General features: G+C 34.1%; 1 protein-coding gene and 1 long non-coding RNA gene across 3 annotated transcripts; both read left to right on the top strand.

Annotated features, from left to right (window-relative positions):
• Window positions 1-1,840: 1,840 nt before the first annotated feature.
• Window positions 1,841-21,674, top strand: LOC128202695 (G-protein coupled receptor 157-like). 2 transcript variants are annotated; one of them, XM_052903757.1, is made up of 4 exons: window positions 1,841-2,195; window positions 2,787-3,005; window positions 3,190-3,401; window positions 21,260-21,674. In XM_052903757.1, exons 1-4 carry the CDS (start codon window positions 2,009-2,011, stop codon window positions 21,572-21,574), a joined length of 933 nt encoding a protein of 310 aa, XP_052759717.1. In that variant the 5' UTR covers window positions 1,841-2,008; the 3' UTR covers window positions 21,575-21,674. The 2 variants fall into 2 exon arrangements, with proteins under 2 accessions (XP_052759717.1, XP_052759716.1); XM_052903756.1 differs by having other exon boundaries at window positions 21,056-21,674.
• Window positions 4,570-17,749, top strand: LOC128202696 (uncharacterized). The gene is made up of 7 exons (XR_008255791.1): window positions 4,570-4,793; window positions 9,405-9,491; window positions 10,232-10,375; window positions 12,447-12,551; window positions 13,572-13,648; window positions 14,633-14,735; window positions 15,626-17,749. It is a non-coding gene; the product is annotated as an uncharacterized LOC128202696 (long non-coding RNA).
• Window positions 21,675-22,972: the final 1,298 nt, after the last annotated feature.

The following is a 22,972-nucleotide window of genomic DNA, read 5'->3' as shown; positions in this document are numbered from 1 at the left end:
TCTAATATTGGACTTAAACCGAGAATACATTTTACCCTTAGACGAACAATTAAATTGTTCAAAACTTTGCTGAAATTGGTCTTCAAGGTTAGATTTCACAAGTTTACTGACATACTTTGCAGGTACTCTTGTTTGATTAAGCCAAACATATGAATAAACCGTTGAATAAAGTATCGACTTGATTTAACTGGCCCAGACTGAATTGTTACTATGTAAAATGTCTTTATATATTAAGAAACTTATTTTCGATAGTATCGGCTTTTGTAATTGGGTGACTACTGAAAGAGCAAATTTATATAGTAACGGCTTTGGCTACATTTGGGAAAGCAAATATGTCGATAAAGTTACGTCGTTGATATGTCATAATAGAATGTTTGAATGAATGTTTATATTGCAAATAACTATCGAGGAGACCCCTACTATTGATAAATTGCATGCTTTAATATCTAGTACAAATGCTTTTATCATACGTAATGAAGCAATATTTATATAGTATGCATTAAAACTCTATGATCACTCTTTGATTACACAGTTTTAAACATTTTATTTTCTAAGGCAGACTGTGTGTGATGCTTATTATTTCAAACAATGACTGCATCGTATATTTTGCATTAGGTACTCTGAGCTGTATTCCTCCGTCTGCAAAAAGGGTTGGGATCTCTTATCATTTAATTACTTGGGGTTTACCTATTAGTTTAGTATTATTTGTTTTATTATAAAGTTTCCTCAAGTTAATACATACTTTGATTAGATTTACCGTTTATGTTTTTTTCTTTATTCAGGATTGTTGGGATAAGAGTGAGGTTTGTGCACGTAAACAGGTGTTAAACCCCCAGTAAATTTACGTTTTACTGACCGTTCCAAGGCGGTACCTAACAACCTTTGATAAACATACCTAGTTTTTTTTATAAAGTATATAATATGCACTGTGCAGTTTGTGGAGTTCTGATGTTGTTCCATGATTCTTGTTTGTGATTTTTTGTTATTGTGTTCTATGTCTTTGGCGTTTACCCAGTGCAATTAAACCAGGCTTATGTTTTAACTTTTTGCCACTGAGCTTGTTTCTGTAGTTTTTCACATAAGTATATATCATGATTGTTTGATATATGTATGCTATTGTGTTGTGTTTGTGTATGGGCCGGAGACCCTTTGTACAATAAAATTTTAACTTCTGGAACTTGTTAAAACACCAGATGATACAATTGACATCGCTATGTACGGCGCATTGAATTTTATAACACACGACTTACGACAAATGTATCTTTCGCAGTTTTTGATTTTTTTTAATTGTCTAAGACGTAAATACTAGTAAATTTAAATATAGCGTCAGTGTATGTAACTGTACTTATCATGTGACTTTCACATGCTCACGTTAAACTGGGAAACCGTTATGTGTTATTTTTTAACGGGTAAACTCATCTGAGACAAAATTTGCATTTGCATGTAAATTGATGTACTTTGGTATTATAATATAGGTCTCATAAAAGCTCGTATTAACAATTTTTGGCTTGATTTGAGGAAATACTGTATTTATATGACCTGGGAAAACGATTTCGGTAAAACATTTAGTTCGTAATAGCGTGCACAAAGAGCAATGTTTACTTTTATTTCTACTTCCGTGCTGATACATAGACAGATATATATGCACTAAATAAGTCATTGTATACCGCAAACCATTGTGTTTAATCAAACAAAGACAGTAACAAGATTGTGTACAACTGATACAGTGGCTATCAAAAAGTTGCATAATGGTATTGAAATGAGGAAGTTTTGGAATGAGGGAATTGCTATTATTTCGAATAATTTTTTTAAAATTTATTTCGAGGCGACGTTTCGCCCGAAAGTGTGTTTGCTTTCTGTGATGGTAAATTAATGGGTTAAAACAAGTACTGTTGAATTTTTGGAGAAAAACTTCTTGGAACATTGATGATAGAAACTGAACGTTAATAAGAATTTTAGGTATAATATACATGTTTCATATACTCTATAAAACAAACATAAAAACGTGATGTATTGCAACAATCCCAACAACACAACGCCAGCAAACGTGGAGGCCATATCGGCAGTAAGCTGCACCTTGTCAATCTTGGGCGCTATCGTGATCTTTATGACATACATTTTCATACCGGAAATACGGAACACCACGAGGAAATTGGTCACGTGTTTGACTGTTGCAGACTTCTTTACTCCTCTTGGTAAGTTAAGTTCTTTATATTTTTTCAACTCCTGGACCTATATTCTGCAAAGTCTTAATTCATTAACTTAAAGCTGCACTCTCACAGATTGAACGTTTTGACAACTTTTTTTTATTTTTTGTCTTTGGACGAGCCATTTTTTTGCGTTGGTAACGGTTTAAGCCATAAAACATTAATTTTCGAACGGAAATATATTTGCTCTTTCTAAGACAAAAAATAAAATAGTTGTGAAAACGGTAAATCTGTAAGAGTGGAACTTTAATAGTTAATATTATCTAGCACAGCATTGACGCTGACAAAAGCTCTTGTTCAAAGCATATCTCAGACAATATAAATTGACTATAACAATCTAAACAATCCATTTCCGAGTCAGAGACATTTCGAAAACGTGGAATGACGAAAACCACATGCACCTTGCTAATCATACGAACTTTGATGGTTCTTTAGTGCTTAAATCTTATAAAGCACATTTTGATTATCATTTTTTACCATTTCATGTTTTTTTACCTCAATATTTTTACCATTTCAGGGTATTTGACCTCAATATTTTACCATTTCAGGGTATTTGACCTCAATATCCTACCATTTCAGGGTATTTGACCTCCATCATATACCATGAATCAAAAACGGGTCCGAAAGATACCCTGTTCTGTACAATACAGAGTGTTGTGACCACCTATTCAAGTCTGGTGTCTTTCTTCTTGACAGTCGCCATTGCTCTGCATCTCTTTTTGGCAGTCCTCCGTCCACAGAATAGCCCACGTGGTCTCATTTTGCCTGTGGCTAACATTATAAGTTGGGGTATACCAGGTACTTACAACCTATCGTATGAAAATGTTTGGTACAAATGTTATCATTAAAATACCGTGCAATCTTTTTAATGATCTGTTCATCATTTCATACTTATTGTGTATATATGTCCATATACATAAGTTGTGTGTTTATGAATAAATGGTACTCTTTATTGATAGTTATAACAACGTTGTAACTCCAGCTATCATTATAAGTGTGGCGCTGGCTGAAAACATGCTCGGAAGGGAAGCAAACGATTCAACGACTATCGGGACGGGGTCGTGGTGCTGGGTCAAATGCAGAGAAAGCGACACCCACAAGACACTGTTTTACATGTATTTTACCGGGAAAGGCTTTGAATTGCAGTGCTATTTGTACACAGCGGCTCTCTATGTTTTAATGAAGCTGCGAATAGTAAGTTGTTCCAGTAGTACACACTTGTAGAATGGCCTGTCTGTCAATAGTCAAAATAGTTGCTCTTTATCGGGTAAGTTTACTTGTTACTCAGTTGAACAAGGGTTAATCATTCTGACAAATGACCGACAAGCCTTTGACTAAAACAACTATATTCTTACATGCACGTTTATGTTTTGTTATTTTCTTTAAAGTATTCAAATATGAAAAGTGAACTAGTTAAATTCTGGGCGGCGGTTCCCCATGGTTGTTTTGTCCACCCAAATATGTTCTTTTCCGAAAAAGTTTTCTAAAATACCTTCTTAGTCACTTATCAACATTCATGGCATTTTAATAAATGCCCGTTTTTCATTCAACCTGTGTTTGTTTTCCTTTAATCCATATCAGTTCGACTTCCCTGTGCACATGCAACTTTGACCTTAGACAATACATAAATGGATGTACGCTCACCAACGCCATTGTTATTCAATGAATTCATTCATTTACTGTCACGTTCCACTGTCAATCAAGAGATGTTACAGTTTGATAAGAAATAAAGAATTACAGTATATATATATATATATATATATATATATATATATATATATATCTACTACAGATATTAAGGTGACCATATATATATTAATCTAGGCATTATGGGGACCGCTGGATTAAGGCGACAAAAATTGGTCTCCTTAATATTTTCAGTCCAGATTTGATGTATCAAATGTCAATAAAAATGTCCATTGATAGTAAGTTGATAAGCTTGAATGTTTATTTACGAGATCATTTCATTGTTTTAAATCTTATTATCTTTTATTATCAAAAAAAATATTCTTAAACTTTTGTGCGTGTATATTTGTGTATCCATAAAAATAGCTATTAAGGCGACCAGGGAAAAAATCATAATTTTGGTCAAAAATAGCTATATACTAAGCATTTTTTATTTGTTTTACTTTATTTAAAGCCTATTGTATATTATCCCGAAGTTTCATTCCATAAAAAACAGAAATAAGGAAATTCGATATTTCGTGTACCATCAGCATCCAAATTTTCAAGTATACAGAAATTTAACTTTCCGGAATATAACGGAAATTTTCGGGTATCTCCGTGGTACCATCTCCGTGCAATTATGCAGTATGGCGTTCATCTCTTACGGAAAGAGAATGGTAACTTGGCAAGTGTTTAAAATACATATTCAACGTTTTTTTTCGTTTATTTTTATGACTTTTGTACAGTAGTATAAATCGTCCACCCTTTGGATGAAAAGCAAATGATTTATCCGGATTTTGTTCATCCGAAACTAAATCACTAGTATCAACATCCGGTGTAATTTTTGCTTGTATTTTGGAGAAACTCGATTGATTTCTAGCAAACTTGGTTTACCACTACATCGTCGCTTATTATTATTTGGTATGTTCCAATCTAAAAAGGGATTTGCTCCCTTAACATCTAAGATTTTAATAAATAAAAGACGAAATGATACAAATGCCTTACATTTTGTTTGTCAATGTCATGTTATTTGTCATTCTCATCACCTTTGAATAGCAGAACAGAACGAACACTATCACCAATTCGTATTGTGGCTTTTTGCATGTGTCTTAAATTTTCATATTTGATAATAAATGCAACAATAAAATATTTCCCTTATTCTGCAACAGTTATGCACCAGTCAATTGTAACCATGGCCCCCAGGCAGGTCTTGTTTATACCAGGGATAGCAGGGGAAATGGGCCATGTTTTTACGTTCCAGGTGGACCGGCAGTGCTGAGTGAATGCAGTGTTATTGTTTTTTGCGCTGAAAACAGGGAATGGGCCTAACCTAGGATGCCCCCAGGGGCATTTGACGGGGATCTGGTCATTTCGTAACCTTACCATTTCGTAACTGCTGAATCTTGGTTATTTTGTAACCATTTTGTTAGTCAATTCGTAACCATCAATAAATCAATTGCTCATATGGTAACCACCATTTAACAAGGTGATAAATAGTACACTTAGCACCTCGTTAAGTATATTGTTCGAACCTGGATGTATATGGCACAGCAACCAAGACACCAATTGGGAGACATTACTCAAATTCTCACTAGTAACAAGCCAATAATTTATGTTACTCAATAGTTATTAGATATATATCATGGTAAATTAGAAATGATTTGTTATACTACCAAAATATGTTAATTATTTTCTTACATTTTGCTTACTTATAAACAATAATTTAAGACTGATCGCGATGTATTTTTGAGTAAAATTACGTTTACATAAATGATCATTCTTGACCTATTTCATTGACTATATTTGTTTGAATTGTTTAAAACGAAAAAAAAATTGTTCTGTTCTTTTCTCAATTGATCCATATTCTGCATACTTTATATCCGAAACCGACAAAAAACAGCCTAAAATTATTAGTTATGGTACAGTGGAAACTCACTAAACCGGATCTCCACAAAACCGGAATCCTCGGGATACTGGAATTTTATCAGAGTCCCGGTTTTCCCCTTCTATTTTCAATGTAAAAAAAACCCTACAAAACCTGAACCCCGGAATTCCGGATACCGGACAAAAAATCGAGAAAATTTGTTAGTTGTCAACGTAATTTTACCTTACAAAACCAGACGTTTTGTTCAAACATGTCAAAATAATTCTGTGTATTAGGAATTCGCGAATCACGTGTCATTTTGTTTTGACAGCCGGTACGTCGTTAAATATTACACCTGTGATGTTGTGTTAACACGATAATCGATAATGATGATTGCGCTGTGGATTGACTGTCGCGCGATAATCAAACGATAATCAAACTTGTGAAAAGAAAATTGATTAAAACATTTATTTGTTTGTTGCAGAAAATAAAGAACTAGAAACGGTTTTTTAGTGATCATTTTGAAGTGTTGTTTTATCTAAAGACTTCTATGATTGAATCAAATTAGAGCGGTGCTTTAATTAAACTATCAAACATACTAAACAAGCATTAAATTAAGAGAGTTGTTTTATTTCAAGACTTGGAAAAAAGATGGTTATAAAAACGCAGAAATGTTTAATTATGCTTATCACTTTTGCAAGTGCTTTAATCATGTCTCAACCTCCGTCTAAACGTCGGAGAATTGAACTGTCCCTAGAGGACAAAAGCCTTTAAAGGTTAACTCAGTTAATATATTGAGTAAACTTACTCCGTACATCGAATCCCCACTAAACCGGAAATTTTGCCCAGTCCGGACCTTGTCCGGTTTAGTGAGTTTCCAATGTATTAATTTCCAATAACAAGATACAAAATTAAACATATGGGCACATTTTTAATACAATAAGCATATAAAAAGCGCATACTCTCATTCGGCAAACTTACTACATTTTACAATACTTCTATGCAATTTAAAAAAAATGAAATTCTAAAGTTATATGGTCTATATATTTAAAAAATATTGGCTTAAGATCACAATTCCTCTTAATGGTAGAACATCTATGAATTAAAAAATTATTACATTTAATATTCAGCCTACTTATAATATTTCCTTCGCAACATAAAAAATAGCTAGTGTGAATGTTTCTATTTGTCATAGTTTCAGAGTTTATTGGCAAATCGCACTACACTATTAGGAATAAAGAAGGAATACAACTACTAGATTTAACTTTGTTTATGTTGTTATTTTTATGTTTTATACTTACCGTAAACTTATTTTGTAAATTCAAATGGTATTAAACTAATTTCTCATAATTATAGGAGTCAACGGTTAAGATATGACCATTCGATTTCTTAACGGTTACGAATTGACTAACACAATGGTTACGAAATGACCAACAATGAGCGGTTACGAAATGACCATAATTCATTGGACAGGGCTTTTACCAGCTGTTTGTCTGTGCAGAGCAGGAATTTTACCTGGGATTGGCTGGACGGAAAGTCAAAGTCCCCGCTATTAGCAGGACCTTGGAGGCCCATGCTGCAATTGACTGTTGCATTATTTTTATTTGGATTTTTTTCTTAACTTTACGACACGCCCCCCTACAGTATTTTATAGTCAAGTTTAGTAACATTTATTTACAGAAATTGGATAACTTAACAAGTAAAGTAAACTGTACTGAGCTTTTGAACAAACCTACATACTTATAAATCAAAATTGATATTTTAGGGTCTACACTGAATAAACCCAAAATGTTAGTTTTGATTTGCTAAATTCGAACAGTATTTAGTCTATCCACACAAAATTTACAGGATCATCAGATAACAAATTTTCTAAAAATTCTCTGTTTGCCAAATAGGGAAGACAGGTTAAAGTGGGGTTAAAAGGTTGCTATCTGTGACCAAAAAAATACTGTTCAAAATTGTGAGTATTCATTTATCTTTCATTCAGTAAAGAGCATGCAATGGCATAGTGGTTGGATTAGATAATCTGACAGCGGTGCTGGACGTCAGGAGTTCAAATATTGTTGTGAGTTCAATGTACCAAAAGAATACCTTTGGAATACACAATTATCTATAAAAATGGCAGAGCAAATTGCCCATATTGTAGTAATGTCTTAGATTCAGCTTGGATAACTTGGACACAGTAAGCGGTTCACACCAAGGGAAATTCTCAGATTAAACAGCGCTTATGAACTTGAACATTACATTTTTCATTGAGACAAAGAAAAAACATTATTGCTGATCTTCTGAAAACAAATCTTGGATTTATACTAATCACCACCAAAAATTTAATTTTAATCACACAATGTAAACAACTGCGCCACAGATCTATCTTATCTGTATGTTTAGAGTTTTTAAAATTTAGCAGTTAAATATAGATTAGCATACTGGTAGGTCTGGTTGGTCTGTTGCTTTAGATGCTAAGTAAACATAATGTCAGTGATTTCATCACTATTTCTATTAAAATATCAGTTTTCTTCTTCAGAGCTTCTCACATTTGCACCATTTTTTACCATTTGAATCATAAAAAGATAACAAACAAACACGGATGGAACATTTGAAAATACAATTCAGTTGGTTTCTATTTTCATGCTCATTTTTGCTTAAAATTATTCTGCTTGAATGTGATTTATGTTGCTTAAATTTGAACTTAACTCTTTGTGAATATTTAAGGAATGTAAGGGGTCAGATTTCAGATTGCTCATTATTTCTGGAACACTAAATACTTTATTTGATTGTGTACACTGCACTTTCTTGTTAAGCATTCATCCAAATCATTTGGGTAAATATTGGCAGAAAAACTGCTTTTAGATTTATACTGGTCATCAAAACCGGCACTGACAAAACATAAGATGTGTTTAATTAATGTGCGGGAAAGAGGTTTAAAGGTGTCCGCCCACAACGAAATGCTTGAGGGTCACAGTACCCCTTCAAGTAGTTCTTGAAAAAAAAAATGATTCTCTCAGGTAGCGTTTGATTATGTGTACATTGTATCCTTGTATATATTCTCAAGTGTACACATGATTTATATAAGGTTTGTACAATTTTAGTTTTATTTAAATTTTAAAATTTTGACATTTTTTTTAAGATTTGCCTGCCCCTGTCTAAACACTTAAATTCTTGGTCTTTGGACTATTGTCTGCAACTTCAAAACACACTTTTTGGAACAGGACACATTTTTCTGATATTTTATCCAGTTTGACTGCAATATAAGTTGTATTTATCAATCAAGTAAAAAATGACATTTATTTTTCCATAATTACCTGGTAGTTATTTGTTAATTTGTTTTAATTCATGGATAGGTTTATTGCAAGTGTCATGGAAAGCTGGAACTTTTCAGTACATAACATGCAAACAGAGAATGAACTGTGTGTGCCAGCTTTGTGAACAAAAACGCAAGGCGGCTATGGTAAGTTGCGTCAAGATATATCCTTGGGACCCCCCCCCCCCCCCCCCCCCCCCCCCCCGGACACGCAATACAATTCGTGTTTCGCTGATCTGTTGGCTGGGATCAGATCATCCATTTGGGGATTTAGATATGTTACCCCAGCCAACAGGTTGCATGTTTAATTTAACTCAATACTAAGCTTTGTTTTAGTGCGAACATCAACATGTTTATATAATTGCAGTTGCTGCTTGGGACATTAAAGTTAAGTCAGCAACCGTCTACCAGACTGCAAGATTCATCTCTTCCAAAGGATGTCGTACCTTTCCAGGTGGGTGTGCATTGATTGATTGATTGATTGATTGTGAGTTTGTGTAAATGAATAACTGTGAAACCATAACCAAATGTTGGGCTGTAAAGGTGTGTATGTGCATGCTTCACATATTCTCCATCCTTTTGGCATACTGGACCGTCATCAGACACTCTGCCATGAATGTTAGAGAGTTTAAAGCTATTTCTTATTTTCCTGTGTAACTATATTGATGTTAGATTAAATTTACGCCGCCGTGTTCCTGAGTAACAATTTGAAATTGGGCCAAAATCATCAAGCTAGAGCTTTGCATAATCTTTTTCAAACTTCTGCGAGATTTCTGCCCTTGACAATATTTGCTCGCAGCCCCCCTTAAAGTTGCACTTCGTTCAGTATTTGAAAGCTACGGATACGGATACACTTTTTTGTTAATTTGAGATCTTAATGTGGCTACTTCTAAGTAAATAGATGCTCAAAGTAACTAGATGCTCTGGGTGTTCACTGGGTGACAAAGGCTACACAGTATTGGTTGTTTCTTTTTTCTGAAAAGATGTTTCTAGTGAATTGCCCAGTTGCAGTGGTTTTGACGCCACAGAACCAGCATAGCTCCATGACAGATATATATGTTTTCGTCATTGATGTCAGTACTGCTGTATTGGAGGCCTCACAATTTCTGTGTGGAAATGTCATCTGATACACTCATAACGGCGTATTTCTAGCATAGCTTTCATAAGTGCATGGCCATTCTCTGTCATTTTCAGATACACTGTGTTTTGTGTGGATAAGAAATGCAGAGTGGTACCACCAATCACCTAAGCCACCATTCCCCTAACAGACAATAGGCTCAAGGGGACAGTTCCTGCAATTTACAGAAAAGCTCTCAATTGTAGCCCTACGAACTTAAGGTAAGCGATAAATCTGGACTTCAAGATATCTCTGTACTCACTGTAAGTTTATACTTCATTTGAACAAAACATAGGGCCGAATTCAGAACAATCACTCTCACTCACACTCAATGAGTTAATCCTCTGTAATCACATAACGGTCGAGATATTTTCGAGTGAAAGGTATATCCGTATTCACAGGTGTGAGTGAGACTCAAGTGTTTTGCGTGAGTGGGACATTTGTGAGTGCTCGGCTAGGCCACATGAACCGCCCTCGAGGATTGGTTGTGAATAGGAATTGAATGAGTGTATGTGAAAAAAGTACATGGCAAGTAGAAAAGATGAAATATATCAAATATTTGGAACAAATAAGGGACATGCTCGTTCCCAGACAATATTTAAGAGACCGGGATAATCCATTGAAGTACATGTTCATTCAATAACGTGGCCATCTATAAACAAAACAAATTCAAAAGGATGCGCCTATCATATATTTGTTTTGTTTCACAATGATCTTGAACCCCCAGCAATGTTGATGTTTGCAATTTATCAATGGCTGCAAAGACTGGCAGCTAAAGGTACGTGAAGTTAGCATCCTAGCGGCATGAAGTTAGCGGCCTAGCGGCGTGAGGTTGACGGACTAGCGGCCTAAATTTGTTATCTATTTCAAGGTTCAATGGTTTAAATGGAAAATAAGATAAATCAATGTTTTTAGTCGTACATTAGCGGCCTTAAATTGTTTTCTACTTCAGCGCATTTTTATATGAGTTTTCTTCTAAAACAATGCTAAAATAATTGTTTTCCTATGCAAAATACATCACGCTTGAGCGGTCCCCAAAACTCATCCAGCAGCCCATGAAAAGGGGGAAATGCTGATATTCGCTAAAGGATGTTGATATATGAAAAGGACATTTAATTTATCATTGTTTTAGAAAAGAACGCATATAAAATGCTTTGGAATAGGAAACAATTTTAGGCCGCTAGTCACATGAGGCGGCTAGGCCGCCAGGCCGCTAACTTGACGCTGCTAGGCCATTTCATAGCGTGGTAAGGGAATTGATATGTATTTTCCAGCCTACATTCAGCTGGATTATTATTACTATTATTACAATTATTATTATTATTATTATTATTATCATTTTCATCATCATCATCAGCAGCAGCAGCACCACCAACACCAGCAGCAGCACCACCAACACCAACACCACCATATCATCATCAACATCATCATTATTATTATTATTATCGTCATCTTCATCCATTTTCCCCTACATTTCTTGAGTTGTTTTTCACTCCGAGGTGTTATTTCCCCATAAGAAGTAGATTCATTCGCTAATTCTATCCATCTGCTATTTTTTCAACTTCCATATATTATTTTCAAACGCCCAATACCGCTTTATGTAGAATACAAAAGCAAGATTATATATGAATACATATTTAAATTACGTGATACAATGGAAAACGGCTACATATTTAAAACAGCAACAACAATGACAACAAAAAACATGCATTTAAACGTATTTTGCAACAGTTATTTACAACCCAAAACGTTTATTTTTATTAACCAATTGTTTTAAAATGAAAATATCAGTTTTAGAATAACACTTATTATCATTTGTTTGTTGCCATAAGTAACAATAAGGTACTCAAATCTCAAATAAACATATGTTTACAATGTATAATGTAAACATCAGTGATCCATAGTCAAACAGATAATCCGATATGATCATGTAAACATACGTGTATAATTATATACTGTATTGCTCACTTGATGAAGTGGAGTGTTAGCGAGGCGTGTGAATACGAACAGATCACTTGAGTGTCACTCCCCATATTCCACTCAAGTGATCATTTGAGTGTCCCTTACGGGAATGTGGTTGGAGTGTGAGTGAGAGTGGATGTTCTGAATTCGGCCCTTACAATTTCACCATCAAAATCCAGGTTTAGATCCCAGACCGAACTTTGTCTCCTTCATTAAACTTAATTTCAGATGTTCTATAAGCCACATACATGTTCACTACTTATGACGAATAAGAACTTTCGCAAATTGATTATAAATGCGTTTTCCCAGATTTACACCCTCCTCTTGCAGATACTGCCGATGGTGAAGCTTGGATGCACCGGGCCGGTTTTCCAGCCGTGTGGAATCTCCAGCTGAACTGGGGCCGGGAATTATATAAGACTCCTTAGCAGCATGGTGAGCTTTTGCGTATTTATTTCCAGGCTCATATACCCGGCCAGACTTCTGCGTTTAAGCTTTCCTGTCATCATTTTTTTAAATAACGTATCTCAAGTCTTTCAATGAAATCACCACTGTGACACCTTTGGAGACTAGATTTAAATTAAGGAACAATTAAGTGTAGAAAGCCTTTTGGGTGATTTAAAATCAAATTAATAAACAGGATTCTCATGGTTCATGGTTTATAATTGGTCTTGTGGACCTTTCATTCTTTACTTTGGTAACAGCCGCTTAAGTATGTAAGAAGGGGGGGGGGGGGTACAGATGTGATAGTAAACAGTGTTTAATAAGGTATATTTGTTTTTATTTTATCACCAGTTTGAAGGTAATGATTTTGTTAAATCAGGGTTAAGTAACAAGTTTAACACAAACACTGTAACATGTTCTTTATTTCAAATAAATCTATAAATTATCTCTGGAGAATTTAGTCTGATCTCCATTTCTCAGAAAATGTAGCTGTCTAAGTGCCTATTCCATCAATGAGTATCACTGTCTTTAAATTGCTGTTGCGGTACAGTTTAAATAGCAAAAGTTTTATGGCCCTGCTTGTTTGCAACTCCTCATTCATTTTTGTACAGCGAGAAAAGTAAGGGAATTCTAGAGATTTACTAGAATTATGGATTGTTTTTCATGAGTTACACAGTACATAAGGAGGAATAAGTGTGTACACAACTCCTCATTTTATTCCTGTTTATTATTTATATATGTAACATAGATGTGTACAAGACTTAGAAACATGACATAAAAGAGCTCACTTTGATAAATTTTCTCAAAAAAAGATATCTTTACTGTTAAAGTAAGAACTTTTACTGCATAGTAAGTAATGTCTTCTGCTCATCTTTATGACATCATTACATGGAATGGAAACTTCCCAAGATACATTTCCACATGGCGCAGCTCATTTATATATATTGCTGATGGATTGTTTAGAAAGGGACAGTTTTAATTGGACAAAATGTTTTAATCGCCATTTTACAGAGTGCCAGCCAGTCATTGCTGTTCTTGCATTGCTGAGGAGGACAGTCCTGCCAACATAACAGTTTGTTCAATAACAGGTAAAAAACTGGTCTCACTTTACATTTTCAACCACTGCCAGATAATATAATCTTATATAATGATAACTCCTTCTTCACAACTGGTGTTAAATATACAATGATTAAACAAACAATAAAATGAAAATTATGCTCTTTAAACTCAGAACCATTATTGACTGTCAGATGCTACTGGTAAATGAATTGGTCTTGATGTCCTTTTCTTGAGATAATAACTATTTGCATATTACCCCGGTACTATTATTGTACATTCAATAGAAAATCGTCTTCTTTGTATTGTTAAATGGCTTTATAATGTTCCCCACTTCCTGATTCTTGAAAATTACGTGAACAAATGACAATCCTACTACCATTTAAAGTTTGATTAAATTTCGTACAAATGTGTTTGTTTTAATTTGCCTTCTGCTTAAAGTAAGGGTATATATACTGGGCAAGAAGTGCTGAATTTCATCGTGAATGACAGTGATTATCCATAGTTTGAATTTGGTTCCGACATGTTTGACGGGAATTCAAAGACATTTTTTTGTCATCATTTTCGCATACATTGGTTCATTCTAAGATAAAAAATATAACCTTTTTCAAAATGTTTAATCTGTGAGAGTGCAGCTTTAATAGACCTGTGAAACTAAACTCTCAATCAAACTTTGGTAAAAGATCAAATGCGGGGCTCCGTGTGTGGCATAGACTGTGTTAATTTTTATTTAATATGATGAAGAGCTAGTTAAGTTATCTTTGTTAAAAGTCTTTATTTGAAGCAAAATATGTTTCAATACCCTGTATGAATTTTCTTCACTGGATATTGATTTATAAAAAACATTGCTCCAGGGTGCGGAGCTATTTTTTGCTATATGTCTATATGGAAAAATCTTCTCCTCAGAAGTCAACTTTGTTCCCCAATGTGCAAGGCACAATCGGTGAAAATAATTTCAATAAAAGTCACTGATTATTATTATTGTTATTATTATTAATAAACTTTTACTATTTCAGGAGACAAACAGAAACACAGAGGTGCTATACATTCTGATGGAAAAACAAAAGCATCTCCCATCATTTTGGCGTGGCTCAGATCAAGAGGAGAATTTTAAGAAAGGTAATAACTGAGCGACTAAGAACATGCAAGTTGCACTGGTTAGAGTGTAAGACCCATCTCCCTTCATAAGAATTGATAATCATCACTGTATTAAATCAAGAAATTGAAACGTAAGTGTCTTGTCTTTTGCAGTGTTTTTGAAATATAATATAATTTAAAAAAACTAAATTATTATTTAATATGATTGTGAATGTCTGATGTTTTCTTCTGATCATTCACTCTCAAAAACCAGATACTAAAAACATATTTGTAGATTTTTTTGTTTTACTTGTAAATATAGTTTTAAGGTTGTATTTTAGGCAAAGCCTTTTATTCTGCTCAATACAAACTTAAATATTGTAAGAGTTATGGCCCTTTGTAATTTTTTAAACAAATACATTTTTTTATGTTTTTGTAAGCCCATTATTAAGGGACTTTTAATATTTTCACCAGCTGCATTATAAAGTCAGACCAAAAGTGTTCAGTAAGTGTCCAAACAATAACTAAGTTAGAATCCTTTCTCAAATCAAGTGAGCGATATAGGGCCATCTCTGTGTTTGTCTGACTAAAAAACAATAATCAATCTTTGAGTTAAATTGACAAATATTGTTGTAGAATGTTTTGTGAAGACATACAATTGGATTACTTTTGTGTCAATAGGATTAAGGTTTCTGCACATAAAAATTATTTAGAATTGCATTTGGGTCAGTCGGTTCACGTTCAATATTACTTGCAGTATAAGTGGAAGCAGTGACTTAAAATTAATTACCAAACAGTTTCTGCTCAATTGCTTTGAGTTAACATACGAGTTATGAAACTTGGAATACTAGTTCTTGGTGGCATAAATGAAAGACCTTGTTTTGTCACATTGACTTGTTATCAAGCACTAACTTCCTCTAAATTCTCTTCAGGTGATGGTTGGGCACACACAAGAAGACATAGATCACAGGTGTCTAGCCATATGAGTAGATAGGAGTGTCACACTCTGCCAAACTTACTTCATCAGACGAGTAGAAAGCTTCTCAAGATCCCGCACTGCACACTAAGACATAGTCTTTGACTACAACAAGGTGATGAAAGTACAGAGGTCCAATTGAAATCAATTCTGTGCTGCTGTCATTTCTTCATTCTGGAAGTCGATGGACATGATTTATTATGGCATCAAGTGTGCAGTTTGCCGACTATCAGCAGTCTTGTTCACCAGCTGTGCAACTTGAGCTGGTAGCTTTATTGCTTGAAGCCACTGCATAAGAGGGGGAAGGTGCAGGCTCATCAAAAAGTCTCAAAAGTTGAAACTAGGAAAAGAAGTTTATCAAGAGTGTGAATCTATTTTGAAAACAATCGTTACAATGATTTGGTTTCCTTTGAAACTTCATACATACTATGAATTGAGATGCTTAAATAAAAAACCGCTATTCAAATATCAGGAAACTGCCTTTTTCATACTAAAGGGTAAATGATGTCGCCATTTCCTGTATGTATTTAAATAAGATATGTCTCCACAATTAATATTTTTAGGGAATTTTTCTCAACCTTATGAATGAGATTAAATTGTACAGCGTTATATGAGCTTAATATGTTTTCTCATTCTTTAAAATTGGTGAAAAATTGTCAGAAGATAATTAGACCAGTATCCATTACTGCAATCATACAATCAAATATACAGGGACAAGCCCACTGGGCATATAATATAATTAAACCCTGTTTAGGGGCACGAGGCAAACAGAGTTACTTTCAAACGTTAAAGCTGCACTCTCACACTTTGGATGTTTTGACAACTTTTTTCATTTTATGTCTTGGATTGGAACCATCCAATTTTTGCGAAAAATTAAATCCCAGATTTTTCTATTTAAGTTAAAACATTGATATTTTTTATGCACTTTTCTTAAACCGTTAGTAACATTAATTTTCGAACTGAAATATGAAATCTGCGATCTGATCTTTTGTCAGCAATCTTTTATCATTGGTTTGCAGATAATTACGCAAAAACTTGCTCATTCGAAGACAAAAAAAGTTGTGGAAACGGTATATCTGTGAGAGTGCAGCTCTAAATGTTTAATTTCTTGATTTTACTACTGTATTAGAAATTACAGGGATTGGGGTATATTTTTAGTGTTTTTATTGCTTGTTTTTGATTCATAGTCATACTTTATTCTTCAGGGCACAACTTACAAATAAACAAAACTGGAAAATGGTCATATCAAAAGGTCAAAGATAATGCAAGTTGAACAATCATATTGTTCATGGCTTGTATTTTTGGTATATTTTGTTGCATATGCTATAGAAAAGTTGAAAGTTAAAAATAAATTCATAGTTGAAATGATGGCTTTGAATGATATTGTCAGATGAGAAACGGCACTATTAAGAAATAGGTATAATGGTACTTTATTTATTTTAATCAATTTTAGATATTATGAAAATTATTATCTTATTTAGTACATGAGACCTTTTAAACAGTTATTGACAATATAACAATGTGTAAATGAAGCTTTAGATCAAAACTTAAAGCTGCACTCTTACAGATTGTCAGTTTAGACACAAAATTGTCTCAAAATCGGCTGATTTGGTTATCATTCCTTTAATTCAGTCATATTAGATAATTTACAATAGAACCAATCAAAAATGTTTGGTAAAACTGCCGAAAAAGTAATTTACATTAAATTGTTTGTAATGCTTTTAGTCATTGTTCGTAATGCTTTTAGTCATAAAACATCATTTTTTTAACATAAATATGATGAACTGCAATCTGATCTTTTTTTAGCAGTCTTATATCACTTAAAATTGGGTCTAGACATTTCTGCAAAAAATACTCCATTTATTGACAAACAATAAAAGAGTACCGGTAGTCAAAACGATCAATCGGTGAGATTGCAGCTTTAAATACACCTTTTAAGACCGCCGTAAAATTCCAATGGTTTGCCTAAATCTTTAAAGCTAGCATACTGTTTAATTGACAACCATACTTATTGTTTAAAATATGTCATGATATCTTTGTACAATGTGTTTATATAATTCATTAAAGAAGTCAAAACAAATTTGTTTACCTTGTAATTTGTTATCTGTTATTTAAATGACTCAGACAAAAATGGGAACGTCAGTGCTAGTTCTTTTACTATTAACATCCCATGAAGTTTCTATTGGTGTAGCAGCAAGGAGGTGTTACATTAATTATGCATCATTTAAACCAAATTATACATTCATATGCACATCATACAGGCGTGTAGCCGCCTATACGTGAATACGCGGCTGAATCCACATGATTCTGACAAAAAAATCAACCAAAGTTGCAGTATGCGAACTTGACTACATGAATCTAAAACTGGTTATTTTCCAGTACTAAATAATGCACTAGATTGCACCATGGTTTTTAAAAAAATTTCTGAGGGGGCACGCCCCTGAACCCCCCAGCACATGAATTCACATGAATAGAGGAGTAGCTACGCCCCTGACATAATTGAAACCACAGTGTGGCTAAACAACACTTGTATGTTTATCATACGCAGTGATCTCCCATGGAAATGCAATCGTCAAAGAATCTGAAGGGGCTGTTTATATGGACTAGATTTAAAATGCACCAAGTGTTTAAAAAAGTTGATTTCAGTCACGAAGAGAATCAACCATACCCCACACTTGTTGGAGTAAGATGAAATGTCCACTTTCCGCGAGAAAGAAAGTACATTGAAAATGGTCATTTGATTCAATTGACTTTATCTTTTTATAAATATGTTGCAATACATAAAATACGTTATTTGTTATAATTGTTTACCCATGTTGAATTTTATTTGGCAAATTTATAAGAGATTTAAATATTAAGAAACTCAGCCGCTAAAGAGCATATGATTATGACATACTTTTTTTAAATCTTTCGAACATGAGTTTTTGAGTGAATATAAGCGAAGCGTTAAGTGTTTTGAAAATGCATCTTTTACTTGGATTTTATAGATTGTTATTACGAAATAAAGTATGGCGAATCAAACGAAGTGTTAAAGCCAAGCTATTGATGGCTGAAACCCTTCAATAAATGTTGATATGTGCTAAAATATAGTCTTTGAAGTCCAAAATTTTGACATGCGTTACTAACCCGATTCAACAAAAGGCTGTTGCACAATCAGTTGATTGACATAATCACGTGATAAACCAATAACTTCCATTAAGGTTAAAATATTCAACACCTTAGTATGAGTCCCTGTGGGCGAGTGGATAAGCGATCCGTTTTTTATTCTATGTGTTATCTGCACCCCCATGTGCTTGCTCCCAACTTGAACAAGATTAATTTTTAATACTTTAATCGTTTTTTTAAAAATGCAATTGAAGTATAAAAGAAAATCAACCTGGTTACTATTATTTCTGCAATTTCAGTACCAAGGAGTAAAATAAATATACATGTAAGTGTTTTTAGATGCATTACGAGGAAAAATATGTTTGGTGCCAAAACATGAGAGAGTCTCTTTAAACGGAAAAGTTTTGGCAGTTACTCAGTCAGTCAGATGATGATAAATATAATGCATAGCATCATCGCTCTGGAGTACGAGAACGTTGTAAACAGAGTATGTTTTTACTGAACATGCGTCTGTTTATTTTGATGCCATTAAAAGGTTTAAACTGTTTAAAGGAACTATAACATTATGAAACAACAAATCTGATTACAGATATCAGTGGCAGATCCAGGAATTGACTTAAGAAGGGGTACGTGAAACTCATGGGCTTAATCTTTCCACATCCGCCCCTCCCTCAGAACAGAAATTGAATGGCTTAAAATGTTGGACCGGGGTGGGGGTTAGACTCCCCTAATTTATAGTCCGAAATAGTGCATTTTTATCTTAATATTGTATTTTTTCCCGATATTGACTGAGAACGTATTATAAACGGACGATTCAAAGGGGTGGGGGACGGCGCGCGCGCTTGGACCGACCCCCCCCCCTGAATCTGCAATTGAGTACATGCATTAAAACCGTCTCCGTAGCCTATTGGTTAAGGCGTTCTATACCCTTCATTCAATTGACTTAATACTTCACACAATTGTTCAGGACCATCAGCCAATGAGGTTACATAACTCCATAATACAAGTTATGGCCCCTGATTGACTTAGGTTAAAGTTTTAGGCAAGTAAAATTTAAGGGGAAGTTGGAATTTAATAAAAAAAACTTCCATGGGTCACAATGAACCCAATGAACAATGTTCTTTAATCATGAGCTAACTGTTCAAGCATTAACAGACACATTCCTGTGCAGACAAAACTTTTATTGTTTTTACAAGCACAAAACTTGTATTTAGAATTTACAGTTTCTATATAATTCAACTGAAAGTTCTATTTAACCATAATATATCAAATATTAAGTCACCATTCACTAGCGGATTGAGAATGGGGCGCAATCGGCGTGCGCTGCCTTTAAAATCGTCCAAGTTTACTTTTTGTGTCAATATATGAGAAGAAAATAAATACGCACATAATGCATCATTTCCGACTACAAATTGTTAAAAATTTCTTGATTGAGTAACCCTCAATCCTCCTGCAAACGCCCCTTAGTAACGCCCCCTTCTAACGACAATTCCTGGATCCGCCCCTGGCCATTATATTTTTTGTTGATCAAACGGTACACATACCAAGTGACTGAAGCTGAATTTCATTTAATGAATGAGATGGTCTGTAAAAGATTTCTGATGAATATCCTATGAAATTTGCAGTCCTCCCGTTTCGACCGGTCAATGTTTGTGGATTTATTACACACAATTATATAAAAATACTATTACAAAGTTGTCTCTTAAGGTTACGGGAGCCTTCACTGTCAAAAGTAAGATATATATAATTTGTCCCCCTAATGCCATAAAATATGGATGGTCCCCTTAATGCCTCAAAAATAATATTATATATACACTGGTCTCCATAAACCCTTCGACATATATACCGGTCCCCTTAAAACCTGCAACATACTTACAAATTATTAAGGAGACCGCAAATTACGTATATTTTTTGTTAATTAATTTAAGAAGCCTAAATCTTGTACACATAATAAATGATCATTTCAATACTAAATTATCAACAAAAAAGCAAAATAAAGTATAAAACAAAAAATATACAAATTGTCTCCTTAATGCCGTAAAATACATACGGTCTCCTTAATGCCCTAAGTAGATATATATATATATATATATATATATATATATATATATATATATATATATATATATATATATAAACCTGGCTGTGCGTATTTGTAATTCCTGATTTTCTATTGTGAGGTGGGTGATAATGGGGAGGGGTGTGTGTTAGTATTGCCTCTTTGCATTTTACAATCAACAAGTCAAGCACAACGATTTTGAAAACTGTTGTATCATTTCAGCATCTCGTACACAGACACAGAAGCCTTCATACTATCCAGCCAGATTTACGGGACGATGACCAGAATTTCGTTTATGTGTGGCTGGTCCTTCTCATGATACGTATTTGGGGTACGATCCGATTCTTTCTACGAGCAATCCCCAAGAGTGCCAGTGGTGTAAATGATGAAATGGAAAGAGTTGATAATGCTTTAACATACTTTCAGGCCATTGGGGACCCAAGCCAAGCCTTTTGCAACTGCATTCTGTTTTGCTTACTAGACGGTGATGTTCGTGCAAAAATTTTGGGATGTATTTCATGTAGGGCCTCAGATAAACAAACCAACTATATGGATACTGTGGAAGATACAGAGAATGACTTTACGTCGGGTGTTGCCCCGAATGGTAACGTTGATTGTAGTTTACTGTTTGATCATAACTCAATAAAGGATAATGGAAGACGAAGATATGGCTCTTGTGGCGAGCTTCTCCATGACAGCGTTAATGACAGTTCTGAACGCTTATATACATCAACGCGATGAAACGTAGTCAAATGGCATCTACTAGTGAGACACATTGAATTTGGATGTTTACATTCACTGGGAATTTTGAGTGCCTATTTAAACAATATGGAATTCAAATGTCGTGATAATTTTAGTGTTAGTTCAATCAAGATTACTTTAATTGTGCCTTTTTGACTTCCGGAACCCAGCGTTGAACAATTATCTCTGGGCACATGCTTTGTTAATTGTTATATAGAGAAATTATAGTGAAATTACATAATGATAGTTGAAACAATGAGATTGGTGATTATTTTTTTATTGCTGTCTGTCAGAGGATTTTCCTCGTTATACGACATTGTTAACACTACAACATGAAATAAAAACATATGATAATATAAAAAATGATAGAAAATAGTTTGCAATTCCTCCGCAATTTCTGTGCTGCACTTGTTTTAAAAGCTAGCGGTAAATGATTTGCTTGCTTTATCTTTTTACAGCCATGGCCAACAATGACGTCATCAAAATCGTCATAATGTCCAGATGATCAAATGGTTGCCATAGTTACCTGAAACAAACACAAACAAACATATCAAAATTAAGCAACAATAAATGTGTAACAAAGCACTACATTTGCAATTATTAACAAATGAATTGTTTATGTCAAGAATGAAGATATGTTTATTATAGCAGCATCGGTAAGGGAGAGAGAGAGAGAGAGAGAGAGAGAGAGAGAGAGAGAGAGAGAGAGAAAGATGGTGAAGAAAAATATAATATAAATAAAACGCGATAATACAAATTCACATTTTTTTACAAACATTCAATACAAATAAATGTATGTGAATGTAGAATATAACGATATTTACATATCATACAGTCGCCTGGTTAAGTATTTGTCTGTTGGTTTAAATGATTTCGGAATGAGTGAATTATACAATAGGTATACTATTCACAGAACAACACCGATTTAAAATAGATAAATCTAAAGTTGTATGCATTGCTATTGTTGTGCAAATATCACGTATTCATGTACTGGCTTAATTTATTGGTTATTTCTCTTTGTTTCATATCAAATGTGTCTTATGATTTTTGTAATGACATTGCATTCTTATGTCGTACCGTCTGCAAATTAAGATGTTACTATTATTATATAAAACAAATGTCCACCATCCCAGAACAATACTCTTGCCTGAAACTTTTTGGCAGTCTTCCGTCCACAAAATAGCCCGAGTGGTCTCATTTTCCATATAGCCAACATTATCAGTTGGGTTGTACCAGGTATCTTACATACTTGCATACTAGATGGTGAAATTCGGGCAAAGATTCTGGAATGCATATCATGTAGGCCTTCACACGCGCAAAACAATAATATGGATATTAGGAAGATACAGACAACGACGTTGACATAAATAGAAACAGTGATTGTATTCCACTGTTTGG

This window comes from Mya arenaria, chromosome 9 (assembly GCF_026914265.1).
Source record: "Mya arenaria isolate MELC-2E11 chromosome 9, ASM2691426v1".
Classification (NCBI taxonomy): Eukaryota; Metazoa; Mollusca; class Bivalvia; order Myida; family Myidae; genus Mya; species Mya arenaria.
The sequence above is the reverse complement of the archived record's forward strand: the minus strand, read 5'-3'. Positions and strand labels throughout refer to the sequence as shown.

Coding starts and splice junctions, on each gene's coding strand:
- LOC128202695 (XM_052903756.1), top strand. CDS start 2,009: ATGTATTGCAACAATCCCAACAACACAACGCCAGCAAACGTGGAGGCC. Junction 2,196..2,786: donor AGACTTCTTTACTCCTCTTG/GTAAGTTAAGTT, acceptor CTACCATTTCAG/GGTATTTGACCTCCATCATA. Junction 3,006..3,189: donor TATAAGTTGGGGTATACCAG/GTACTTACAACC, acceptor TTGTAACTCCAG/CTATCATTATAAGTGTGGCG.